General features: G+C 42.5%; 1 protein-coding gene across 5 annotated transcripts in view; it reads left to right on the forward strand.

Annotated features, from left to right (window-relative positions):
- The window catches only part of hecw2b (HECT, C2 and WW domain containing E3 ubiquitin protein ligase 2b), a 32857-nt gene that overhangs the window by 13025 nt on the left and 7712 nt on the right, over positions 1-12120 (forward strand). Inside the window, exons 3-25 of one of the 5 annotated variants that reach the window (XM_058617711.1) lie at positions 542-649; positions 755-849; positions 1896-1971; positions 2056-2225; positions 2502-2644; positions 3855-3955; positions 4454-5337; positions 5478-5610; positions 5810-5986; positions 6558-6659; positions 7092-7242; positions 7617-7720; positions 7906-8033; positions 8323-8508; positions 8670-8822; positions 8907-9009; positions 9108-9204; positions 9296-9379; positions 10269-10378; positions 10655-10775; positions 10875-10988; positions 11422-11574; positions 11662-11760. In XM_058617711.1, coding sequence (XP_058473694.1) covers positions 542-649; positions 755-849; positions 1896-1971; positions 2056-2225; positions 2502-2644; positions 3855-3955; positions 4454-5337; positions 5478-5610; positions 5810-5986; positions 6558-6659; positions 7092-7242; positions 7617-7720; positions 7906-8033; positions 8323-8508; positions 8670-8822; positions 8907-9009; positions 9108-9204; positions 9296-9379; positions 10269-10378; positions 10655-10775; positions 10875-10988; positions 11422-11574; positions 11662-11760 — 3592 coding nt within the window. The remainder of the gene's footprint in view (positions 1-541; positions 650-754; positions 850-1895; positions 1972-2055; positions 2226-2501; positions 2645-3854; positions 3956-4453; positions 5338-5477; positions 5611-5809; positions 5987-6557; positions 6660-7091; positions 7243-7616; positions 7721-7905; positions 8034-8322; positions 8509-8669; positions 8823-8906; positions 9010-9107; positions 9205-9295; positions 9380-10268; positions 10379-10654; positions 10776-10874; positions 10989-11421; positions 11575-11661; positions 11761-12120) is intronic. The other 4 variants (XM_058617720.1, XM_058617728.1, XM_058617734.1 and 1 more) reach the window with 4 other exon arrangements.

Genomic DNA, 12120 nt, shown 5'->3' on the forward strand with positions numbered 1-12120 from the left:
AGAAATACTCACTGTCATCCATGAGGATGGAGAGCTTATTGATGGTGACCTGGTGTGACAGGTCTGTGTGTGTGTGTGTGTGGCTGATAGACATTAGAATTGATCCATGAGGACGCAGGCCATTTGTCACACTTAACACAGGACGTGCACAACATGAATGTTTGATAGCTGCACAGCACAGTGACATGTGGGGATGTGGTTTATGACCCAACGGAGGAATTTCCCTCACATACCACTAACCTCAGTGGTCCTCTTTCAACACAGCACGCTCATCCATTAACAGTCATGATTCTTACGTACAGTAGATCACTTGTGACTAGTCTTGATTTAAACTCCTCTAAAAGTCATCTATGTCTGAGACTGAAACAAGGCCGAGTAAAGATGAGCCCAATTACCAAAACAAAACCTTCAAAAAGTTGTTTCAAGTACACAGTGTCCATGTAATTAAATATCAACATCTCACAACTGTTGCTTCATTTACAGAAGAAACACAAAACGACGTCTTATGTGTGCAAATGTGTGTACTCTATTTGTTTATTAGATGAAACATGTGTGGCCAATGTGTGGGACTCCAAGAATCGTGGCATTAATGGCACTCAGAGTGGTCATATTGTCTGGAGGCTGGAGCCAGGACCTTACTTCATGGAGCGTAAGTGGACGTCATGTGTTTTATGTTTGTGTCAATTCAACCAAAATGGAATATGGTCCTTTGTCATCATTGCGATGATTGTGTCCATATGCGTTCTCTTCACAGCTGAGACTAAAGTCTGCTTTAAATACTATCATGGTGTAAGTGGAGCATTAAGAGCGACGACACCGTGTATCACTGTTAAGAATCCAGGAGTGCCGGTAAGTGTTTGTGCATGTGTGTGTCTGTCAATAGAGTTGAATGAGTATGGAGGATGTATGCTGCCAGGGCTTGGTTTGGCTGATAACCCTGTAAACTGAATACTGTGCATACAAGAGCACAGTATAGTGGACAGGATTCAATTAGTATTAGAATTTGATGCCCAGAATTACTCCAGGGTTGTAGAGTGCTGGGGAGAGGCAGATGGAGAAGCCATCCACAGAGGGCCAATGGATAAGGGGAAGGGAATTGGGCTTGTACCTGGAAGGTCAACAGTTGAAATCTCAGGACAGGCCATGAGCTGGGGTTTCCTGAGTAAGGTACACAATCCTTATTGCTCCTCAGGCACAGATAAGTGCTGCCCACTGCTCCTGTGCCCAGTTTGTGTGTGTTCACTACTGGTGTGTAAAAATGAGCAATTTCACAATCTCTAATTGATTTATGTACAAATAAAACCAATTCTAAATTCAGTGAAGAAATTTCCACAAACTCTCTAAACAGTGGTTGGGGGGCTGCAAGCAGGCATTTGGTTTTATTGCTGTTGAGCTTGTATCAGTTTAACCCTCTTATCACCATCATGATATTCAGGTCGTCTGGATTTATTTTGATTTTATGGCTGTAGAGTTGTCAAAAATGTTCAATGAATGAGTGCTTCTGCCCCTTGTTCCAAGATAATGTGGGGTGCTGTGCCAATCTCAGCTGACATAAGACGAAAAGCGGGGTACACCCTGGACAAATCGCCAGTCCATAGTCTTTGAATTTTCTAGGTATCACAAATGTCAGCGACGACAGGATTGGTAACAAAAGGGTTAATGACATCCACAGTTTAACTTTGTCATTTGACAAGAGGCCGTTGGGGAGATTTGCGTTGATGGCTTTGTACTGAGATATAGTTGGGTGTCATTGGCATAGCAGTGATGGATAAGACACCCTGGCAGCGATTGATGTGACCAAGGGGGAGCATGTACATGACGATGTTGCATTGTGGGTAGATTTGTCAAGGAACAAGTGTCACTGAATTTAAAGCTCTGCTGCTTTGATTCTTTAGGTGGCAAGTGAAGGTCAAGTGGATGACCAATCAGGGACTGAGCATTGTCGCAAACTTGTCAGCTTCACTTTATCAGGTGAGAGGACAGATTCAGTAGTTGTATTATTGTATTTCATGTTATGTCGGTCATATTCTGATAAATTTGTGTTTCTGTCATCAGATATTCGCGCAGTTGGCCTGAAGAAGGGCATGTTCTTCAACCCAGACCCCTACCTGAAGATGTCCATCCAGCCTGGAAAGAGAAGTGGTCTCCCCAAGTTTACTCATCATGGTCAGGAAAGACGATCATCCATCATTTCTAACACCATCAACCCTGTGTGGCACGGGGAGGTGAGCACAAACATACACACACACACACACACTGTAGTATGTAAAAAGGGATTGTGACCGTACACACAAAAGGATATTGTGCTACTTGATCAACTTAAGCCTTTGTATGGTTATAATATTTCCACGAGTAGATAAAGTAGATCAAACAAAGAGGGGATGTTAGTGGAATAAATACATCATGAAAATTAGGAAACCTTTTACATTTGAGATGATGTAAAACTTGAGATGATGTAAAACGAGAGGTGAAAATCAACTTTCCCTCATTTCTTTCTATAGAAGTACACTTTTGTGGCTCTGATGACCGATGTATTGGAAATCGAAGTAAAAGATAAGTTTGCCAAGAGCAGGCCAATCATCAAGCGCTTCCTGGGTCAGCTGATCATCCCTGTGCAGAGACTGCTGGAGGGGCCAACAGCTGAGTGAGTACACACACACGTACATGCGCGCGCACACACACACACACACACACACACACACCATAGATAACCTGGTGTGTTTCGCTCAGACAGATATTTAACCTTTGTCACTTAACCAGTACCAATCAGCTCATTGTGCAGGCATTGACTGAATATTGGCCTACAACAGAGGACATCATGTATGCCAGTGAATCAGGATACTATCAGGATAGTTCATGATGGTAGGAGGACATTTTACAACTAACAGCAAACTAATAGGAAACAATAAATGTCAGCTACACAAACTTCTCTCTTACCAATAAGCCTTTTGTGTGTCTCACTCATGAAATGGCTCAAATTAATAGACAAAAAAAAGATATGGTTTATCTGTTTTATGTTGCATACAATTGCAAAAAGAAATTAACCCTGTAAATTAAGACTTACAATTAAAAGCGTTTGTTTTGTTATATATTGATATACAGGAAACAATAAGATGAAGATGAATTATAAATGTAACCAAAACTGAGGAACTTTATTTCAAGTTATTTTTTATACAGGATTTATACAGGTTTATACAAGAAGTTGAAGACCAGGGTGAAAGGAAGTGATGGGTAAGAGGAGCAAAGTTGACGGTGTGTGAATGAGACACAACACTTCATGCAAGGAGTCCCCGGTCTCTTTTCAGCTGCACAGTATAGACGATTCTATTATATTAGGCTACTTTTAATGTCATGTATAAAAAAGGATGTCCCCACAGCTGTTGTGTGTGTTTCACACAAATTGTACTTTTGCAGGATCTTGCTTGTGATGGTGTTTTCTGAGTTGTGTTTGGGCCTCACTGAAAGAAATGCAGAAATAACGAATCTAAAAATTTTATGTCAGAAGAGAAAGTATGCTGCATGTGCATGGACTACACTACACTTCTTTAAAAAAAAAAAAAAAAAAGAATAAAAACAAGGAAAAACACAGAATTAATACAGCAGGTTGCACAAAGCCAGTTGCATGTCAATGTGTCTAACATGACAGTGCAAAACTTATTGATTAAAATAAGTGACTACTCTGCATTCAGCAGCTTAATCGTTGAAGGAATGAATGATATAGTAGTGGTTTCTCTTCCTGGGAGGCAGCAGGTAATGCCAACTTGACAGCAACAGTAAAACCTCACCAGATAGGACATGATTATAATTAATAATACATTGTGCTTGTGTGTGTGTGTGTGTGTGTGCGAGAGCAGAGAGCAGCCAGTCAGCTACAGCCTGTGTCGTCGTCTCCCAACGGATCATGTGAGTGGGCAGCTTCTGTTTAGAGTGGACCTCACCACCAACGGACATGAAGGTGTGTGTGTTTACATACATTTTAGCCACTTATCCACCTTATACAATCCACACCTGGACAGAATCTTTCCCTGCTTAAGTCTACAGTATTTTAAGAAATTGTTCACCATTTAAAATTACTTTTCCAATTTACTTTGACACAAACTTAGCAAACAAGGTAGCAGTAGACCAGCATCTCCTGTCCCCCCCTAAAAAACTGTGATTTTCTTTTTGGATTTTAGCATTTTAAAATATTCTGAAGACATCTTAGAGTTAAAATGTTAGTTTTGTTTTTGTTTTTTTACATGAGAATGGCTAAAATCAAATTTTCTGTGTCCAGGTTTCATCCCTTGCCTGAATGTTTCAGAATTTCTCCTGCTTTTGTGAACATTTCTGTCCAGATAGTCTCTGCAGTGTTCTCTGTTCACAGAAATTGTCCATACCCAATTTTCGAGGCATTTCCCAGAGCCTAATTTGCTCACTCTTCTTCTGGCTCTTTGCTCCCCCCTTCTCCTTCCAGCAGAGGCTTCCCCAGACACAGTGGGAACCATCTTGGCTGGCGCTGCGAATGGTGATCCTGGCAGTCCCTCTGATGATGAAGACCTCCCTCAGCCCTCCTCATCTTCACACGTCACATGTGGACCCTTTCCCACGGGCTCAGATGAGGGCTCCCTACTGGTCAATGGCACTTGTTACTATGGTGATGATAGTGTGTGGCGAGATCCTGGGAACATGGGAGAGGAAGATCTGCTTCCTGTGGCCTCAGGTGGCCACACTTACCGGCAGGTGTCACTCAATGACTACCTGGATGCCATTGAGGCTCCCAGGAGCCCAGGGGACCCAATTCTGGTGGGGCCTTCGCCAAAGCTCCGCTCCAGCTTTCCAACGGATACACGGCTCAATGCCATGCTGCACATAGACTCGGATGAGGATGAGGAGACTACAGGGCAGCACAGGGACCAGTTACAGGAGACAAAAACACAGCAGAGGGCAAACATATCAAGTCAATCAGCTGAGTCTCAACAGGGGACAAATGGAGAGCAGATTGGAGCTGGGGCTACGGTGGAGGCAGCTTCAAACTCTGGTGCTCAGCCTGTAGCTGAGTCTGCTGATGCTCAAAGTAGAGGTGGGGCTGCTGAAGGTGCAACTGGAGCTCAGATGCCAGCAGGAACAACATCAGCTCCTGAAGCCGCGGCAGGGACTGCCGTGGCTGCAGGTGCATCAGCTGATGTGGCATGTGAAAACTCTGAAGCTTCCTGCTCCTCTCAGGCATTAGTGGCTGAGGTGGCTCCGACTCCAGCGGAGTCACTGATGGAGTGTACCTGTCAGGAGCAGAACAGCAGGACCGCCACACACCAGGAAGTGTCCAACAATTCTGTACTTGGTCCACTTTCACCTATTCCGGTGAGCAGCTGTAAAGGTTTACTGAAAGTTAGAGCTTTGAGAAAAGCTGCCATGAGATGACTCTCCTCTCCTCTCCTCTCCTCTCCTCTCCTCTCCTCTCCTCTCCTCTCCTCTCCTCTCCTCTCCTCTCCTCTCCACAGGAGGTGGATACGAAAAAGGAAATGGCACCGAAAGCTGAGGAGGAAGGGGCGGAGTCTTCAAGCAGCGAGGCGAATGGACCAATAGCAGCAGCAGCAACTGCTTCTGACCAAGGCATAAGGACTTCTGAAGCTGGTAGGTGGTGATTATTCTTGTTCAGGACACAGACAGTTATTTTTCTTAGAACTTTTTTTTTTTGCTACATGTCGTTACATGTAATTTTTCCATATTAAGTAATGACATTTTATAGGAAGAATTGCAGCTACCCTTGATTCAAGTCATTCATTCATTCATTCATTCATTCATGACACATGATAATAATTGTTAATTACAGGTGCTCAAGCCAGTGGCGGGGTCAGTCAGGAGGAGCAGGATGAGGAGGAGGAGGAGGAGGAGGGAGGGGAAGTGTGGAGGAGGCGGTCCATGCAGACCTCCATCAGGGGGGCCCAGAACCAGGAAGTGAGCAGGGCCAGAGAGAGTCAGAGTGGGACAATAGGGGAAAGAGAGCCAGGTGAGAGGATGTAACTAACATATTGCAACTCATTTACACTCATTTGTAGTTAGTTGTGGCTTTTTATTAATTTGTAAACAGAATGTTGTTTTGTGTTTAATTTGCACTTATACACAATGTTTTTTATAATTAAAGGGAAAGTTTGGATGTTTTTGAGTGTAGTTTACTTACACATGGTCAGTGTCTAACGTACAGCTGACTTCAATCTACATGCTCCATGAAGAAGAGAAACAGTAGTAGGCAGGTAGGCCTGCTTGCGGTGAAAACATGGCACATGTGGGAGCACCAGAAAAAAACAGATATTAACTACTTAATAAAAGGCTCACATAGAAAATGTTGCTGCTAGAGAAAATCAATGATATTAGATCACAAAGACATAAAATTAGCTCACCTACTGCTGCTTCATTTGATAGGTTTGTGTCCGGTAGGTAAATCTAAACCAAGACTTTCATCCCGAAGTCACAAAATAACAACTGGATTAACAACTTATGTGTGCTGTGGTGTAGTTTTCTCGTTCCTTAAGAGATACTGAATGTTTCATTGTTTTGATTTGTGTGTGTGTGCTATGCAGGTGCCACGAATGAGGTGAATGGCCACCAGTCTGTTCGCTCCCTTCCTTCCGTCCGCCCAGACATGAATCGATACCAGAGAGTGGACGAGCCATTGCCACCCAGTGAGTGTGTGTGTCTGTGAGTGTGTGCATATCTCCTTGTGTTTGCTCTATATTGCACATTGTCTTAAGTGGTTGAAAGCTTTGTCAGCACTGACAGGTTTCTTTTTTAATAAATAATTCAAAACATACACTAAAATTTTATTGAAAACTTTTTTTGTTGTTATGGTAATACAATATCTGAACCAGGTCTCTCATATTGTGCTGTTTTGTTGCTGTATTTTCTTTTTATTATAACCGACCCGATCAACAACTACATTTTACACACACATTTTCTCTATGGACTCTGGTGAGGAGGAGAGCAGTGAAGCGACACAAACGTCACATCACTGGCAACTTTGCCAACATTTGGTTGAGATAGCAAACATCTGCTCTTCTCCAGTCTGGCCCTCACTCTTCTTTGTTCTTTTATTTGTGGTTGTGTGTGCAAACCAGACTGGGAGGCTCGCATTGACAGCCATGGTAGGATCTTCTATGTGGACCACGTGAATAGAACCACAACATGGCAGCGTCCCACGGCTCCACCTGCCCCTCAGACACTCCAGAGGTCCAGCTCTATACAACAGATGGAGCAGCTGAACCGCAGGTCAGAACACACAGACACACAATATAATAAAGGATGCCACCAGTAAGTTGACATTGCAAGATTTACTGGACTAAAAGATAATTAATATGGGGTCTGTCATATGATCAAAACAGCATTCTTAGTAATGGTCTCTTATATTTATAGGACATATATTTATAAGAATAAGACACCATAGAATATTACTGTCAATCCCAATAAAATTAAAAAGAAATCAATTCAACCAACCTGTGTAATAAAAACAGATATTGTATGGCCATCATCAAATTGTAAATGTGGCTAGTAAAGTTGTAAAATATTGATTTTTCTCAATTTATAATTTCATGATTTGAGTTGTTGCTATGGTAATTAATATGCACATACACAAACCTGTCCAGGTATCAGAGTATACGTAGGACGATGACCAATGACAGCAGACAAGAGGAGCCTCCAGTCAATGAACTGCTGGTGGATGAGACTGATATGCATCCTTCAATACCAGGTAATCCTCTCCCCACACTTCATTGTGGTCTGTGTTGTAGGGATGGGATTATCAAGGACAAAGAACTTGCAATAAGGAATAATAGTGAATGTGGAAAATTTGAGTCTACATAGTAAATCTTCTATGTAGTATAATATGACCTTTCACTTTGATTTGTGCACTGACGCGTGTGTGTTTGTGTTTAGCAGAGCTGCGTCGGGACAGCAGTGTGGGTCAGTCCAGTTCCAGGTCTCGCCTCTCTCTGCTGCTTCAGTCTCCCAGCGCCAAGTTCCTCACTAGCCCCGACTTCTTCACTGTGCTGCATTCCAACCCTGTGCGGACTTGTTTTTTTTCTTTTTCTTTTCTTTTCTTCTCTTGTCTTCTTTTATTTTCTTCTCATAGATCACACTGGTGTTTTTTATGAAAGCTCTAGAATAAAGACAGACCACTGATATATTTAGGGACTGTATCCAAATTATAAACAGGTTCAGGTGGATGTGTTTTCTTCTTTTCCTAATCTTTCCTTTTCTCAGTTTTGTCGCTTTCCTCACTTCTAAACTCTATTTGCTTCTCTCTCTCTGTTTTTGTTTTGTTTTTTCCATCGCTCACCATCTCTCGCTCAGAGTGCCTACCGCATGTTTGCCACCAATACCTGTCTGAAGCATATGATCAGTAAGGTCCGCCGGGATACTCATCATTTTGAGCGCTACCAACACAACAGGGACCTGGTGGCTTTCCTCAACATGTTAGCCAACAAACAGCTGGAGTTGCCGAGAGGCTGGGAGATGAAGCACGACCACACCGGCAAGGTAGAGCAACACACAGATATGAAGCTTTGTTTTATTCACACGCAAACAAGTAGGGTTTTATAAGCTGGAGATGAGAAAAATACGTTTTGCAAAAGTTACAGCTTTTTGTCCACAAATATTGTTCAAAGTTTTAATGTGTTATATTGTGTGTGCACATGGAGTCTTTCTTTGTGGACCATAACTGCCGGGCCACCACTTTCATCGACCCCCGGCTGCCTCTTCAGAGCTCTCGGCCCCCCAGCGTCCTCACTCACCGCCAACACTTGACCCGCCAACGCAGTCACAGTGCTGGTGAGGTCAGCCCACGACGACTGGTAAGAAAAACCTGCCCACTGGTGCATCACATCCTCTCTTTGTTTTCAATTCATTTAAAGGAATACATGATCCTGTCTCTGTAGGTAGCTGATGACCCTCGTCATCCCGGTCCTCCTGTGGTGCCAAGGCCTTCCAGCACCTTCACCTCTGCCAACAGGGGACAGTGCCAGGACATTGTGCCAGTTGGTCAGTATATACACAACAACCCACACATACACAACATACATGAACCTGCTCAGAGATGACAAATGTGGACCATCGTGTGTGTCCAATTTTACTTCCAGCTTACAACGATAAGATTGTGGCATTTCTTCGTCAACCAAACATCTTTGAGATTTTGCAGGAGAGACAACCCGACATCAGCCGGAACCATTCACTCAGGTACTTGCACTGTCACAGTCAATCGCCGATAATGACAGTGGAGGGTTTAGTTGGTGTATGTGTTCGAAGATTTAAGTTGTTGTGACAACAGGGAGAAGGTGCAGTTGATCCGAAATGATGGAGTGTCAGGATTGGCCAGGCTGTCAGGAGATGCTGACCTTGTCATGCTGCTGAGGTGGGACATCCTTCCTTTCTTCTTTCTATCCTGCCTTCATGTTTGCGTCCTTATTTAATTTGTATTTATCTGCCCAAATGAAAACAACTGATTGGCTTACTTTTCATATTTTAAAGGGATAGTTAAGGTTTTATTATGTGTTGCTGCCAGCACTGACTTTTATGGGCATTTTCATTCTTACATATAGCCACTCTGAACAATATCAGATGGTTGCTCCTACTGAAAACATGGCTACCAGCACACACAAGGACAAACATATTTGTGCCACTTAGGAAAGACTCAGCCAATAATATCTACACTTGCTTAAGTCTATGATATCTTAATGATATTTTACTGCTTTATCTCATCAATAGACAACTGGATATTGAAGTTGGTTTCACTTTGTAAATCACTTACTCCAAGAACCAAAGTCCACAGAGAAAATAGCAATTTTACATCATTGATCCACTGTTGCCTAATTACATTCAAATAGGTTATTTTGTAACTTTGGTGTTTGAAAACCTTAGTTTGGATTTACTTAAGTAACACAAACTTATCAAACAAGGTAGCAGTAGACCAGCAATTTCCTCTCCCAAGCTCAGAATTCTACCCTTTACTATGGACTTTGGACTGTTATCCCATCTGCTGGAAGCCATGTTTCAGTAAGAGTGAGCTGGTTCTCAACACTGGGGTTATGCAAATCATCACTGTCAGGCCATCACTAAAAAAACTCCTAAACTATCTTAAAATAAATCAATCAATTTCAATGCTGTGGCTGATTTTTGTACTGTATATTTCCCTCTTTCCTCACTTGTGCTTTCCTTGATATATTTCCTTAGTTCCTCTCCTGCTTTCAGTCTGGATTAATTAATTATCTTCAGTGTATTTAAATTATTTCTCTTCTCTGCAGCCTTTTTGAAGATGAAGTCATGTCATACGTGCCTCCTCACGCCTTACTTCACCCTAGCTATTGCCAGTCACCTCGGGCATCCCCTGTCTCCTCCCCACAGAACTCACCTGGTAAGAGAGATAGGTTACACTTATTTACTGGAAATTAAAAGTAACAGCAAGGCCAATACATTTTTTTTAATACAACTGTTGTTTGCAAACTGAGTGTCAATATCCTCCCGAACAATGATTCTAGCACCAGCATATTCACTGCTACCATTCTGGGAAAAGCAGTTAGATTTTAAATGTTTTTGTGTAGAAATAAACTATGTACAAACAGACACCAGAGCACTCGTTTGAATTTCTTTTTCAATGTAATTTCCTGTTTTTCTTTCCTATGGCCTGTAGGCACTCAGAGAGCAAACGCCCGAGCCCCAGCTCCCTACAAGAGAGACTTTGAGGCCAAACTGCGCAACTTCTACAGGAAGCTTGAAACGAAAGGTTACGGCCAAGGACCTGGCAAATTAAAGTAAATGTGTTTGTATGGAGAGAGCAGCTGTTCTATTTGTTTTTCTGTATTTCCAATTCTCTTTGTGTGCTCAACCAGTTGCTTGTGTGTGTTTCTCAGGTTGATCATTCGTCGTGACCACCTGCTGGAAGATGCCTTCAACCAGATCATGTGCTATTCTCGCAAAGACCTGCAGCGCAGCAAGCTCTACGTCAGCTTTGTTGGGGAGGAAGGGTGAGTGTATGTGGGAGGACAAAACACAACCCCACAGCTTATCTCTATAACTCATATCCTAAACAACTTTGTGAATTCACCATATCTTGATATTTCTAAGCTGCTGTCAATAAAATTATTTTTGTTTAAATCTGTGACGGGAGTCTCAGTCACAGGACTGTCACAGTAAATATACAAGATCATTTTCCAGTATTCTACAACACTTTATACAATCAGGAGTCAGAACTCCACAAAGAGGTGGTTCTCTCTGCTTGTACTGCAAATTAATATTTGATTTTGTGTATTAATTATGGTTTATTTGGTGGGGACAGTTGGAGAATAGCTGTCTTATGCAAATATCATAGTATTCATAACAAATGCTGAGTAGAATGGATGTTTTTGGAGGGAAGAAGAGGCTATTGGCAAAGTTACTTTGTGTGTGTGTGTGTTGCAGACTGGACTACAGCGGACCATCCAGAGAGTTCTTCTTCTTGGTGTCCAGGGAGCTCTTTAACCCTTATTATGGTCTGTTTGAATACTCTGCCAATGACACCTACACTGTCCAGATCAGCCCCATGTCTGCCTTTGTCGACAATCACCATGAATGGTGAGACTTTACAAATCTCCTACATAGACAGGCCACACTGCTGAGGCCCTGCACACAATACACTTCTACAATCTGTGTGTGTTTCAGGTTTCGCTTCAGTGGACGTATTCTGGGTCTGGCTTTGATCCATCAGTACCTGCTGGATGCCTTCTTCACCAGACCATTTTATAAAGGCCTACTGCGCATGTATGTACTCTATATGTAAACAATGCAGGTGTTTATCACCTATTTTATATGGAGAACATACAAATTAGTAGTGTTGTAGTCAAGACCACCTAAACCTAAAAGTCGAGACCAAGACCACAGTGTATCGAGACCGAGACAAGACCAAGACAGAGGCAGTAAAAGTTGGACGTGGTCCCAGCCGTCTCCGTTAGCGTCGCTTTGCAGAATTTACACGTTGCACTGTGTTTTCTTTTAGAGGTATTTATGCACAAAAAGTCTTTGTGGTTCAGGTAACCAAATTTTATTATAGATGAGTTGGCTTACATCTTCTCACGGCCTCTTCTCCTGTCACTCACAAGCAGTAGAGGAAACCAGGTGCAT

Source organism: Solea solea, chromosome 2 (genome assembly GCF_958295425.1).
Source record: "Solea solea chromosome 2, fSolSol10.1, whole genome shotgun sequence".
Taxonomy (NCBI): Eukaryota; Metazoa; Chordata; class Actinopteri; order Pleuronectiformes; family Soleidae; genus Solea; species Solea solea.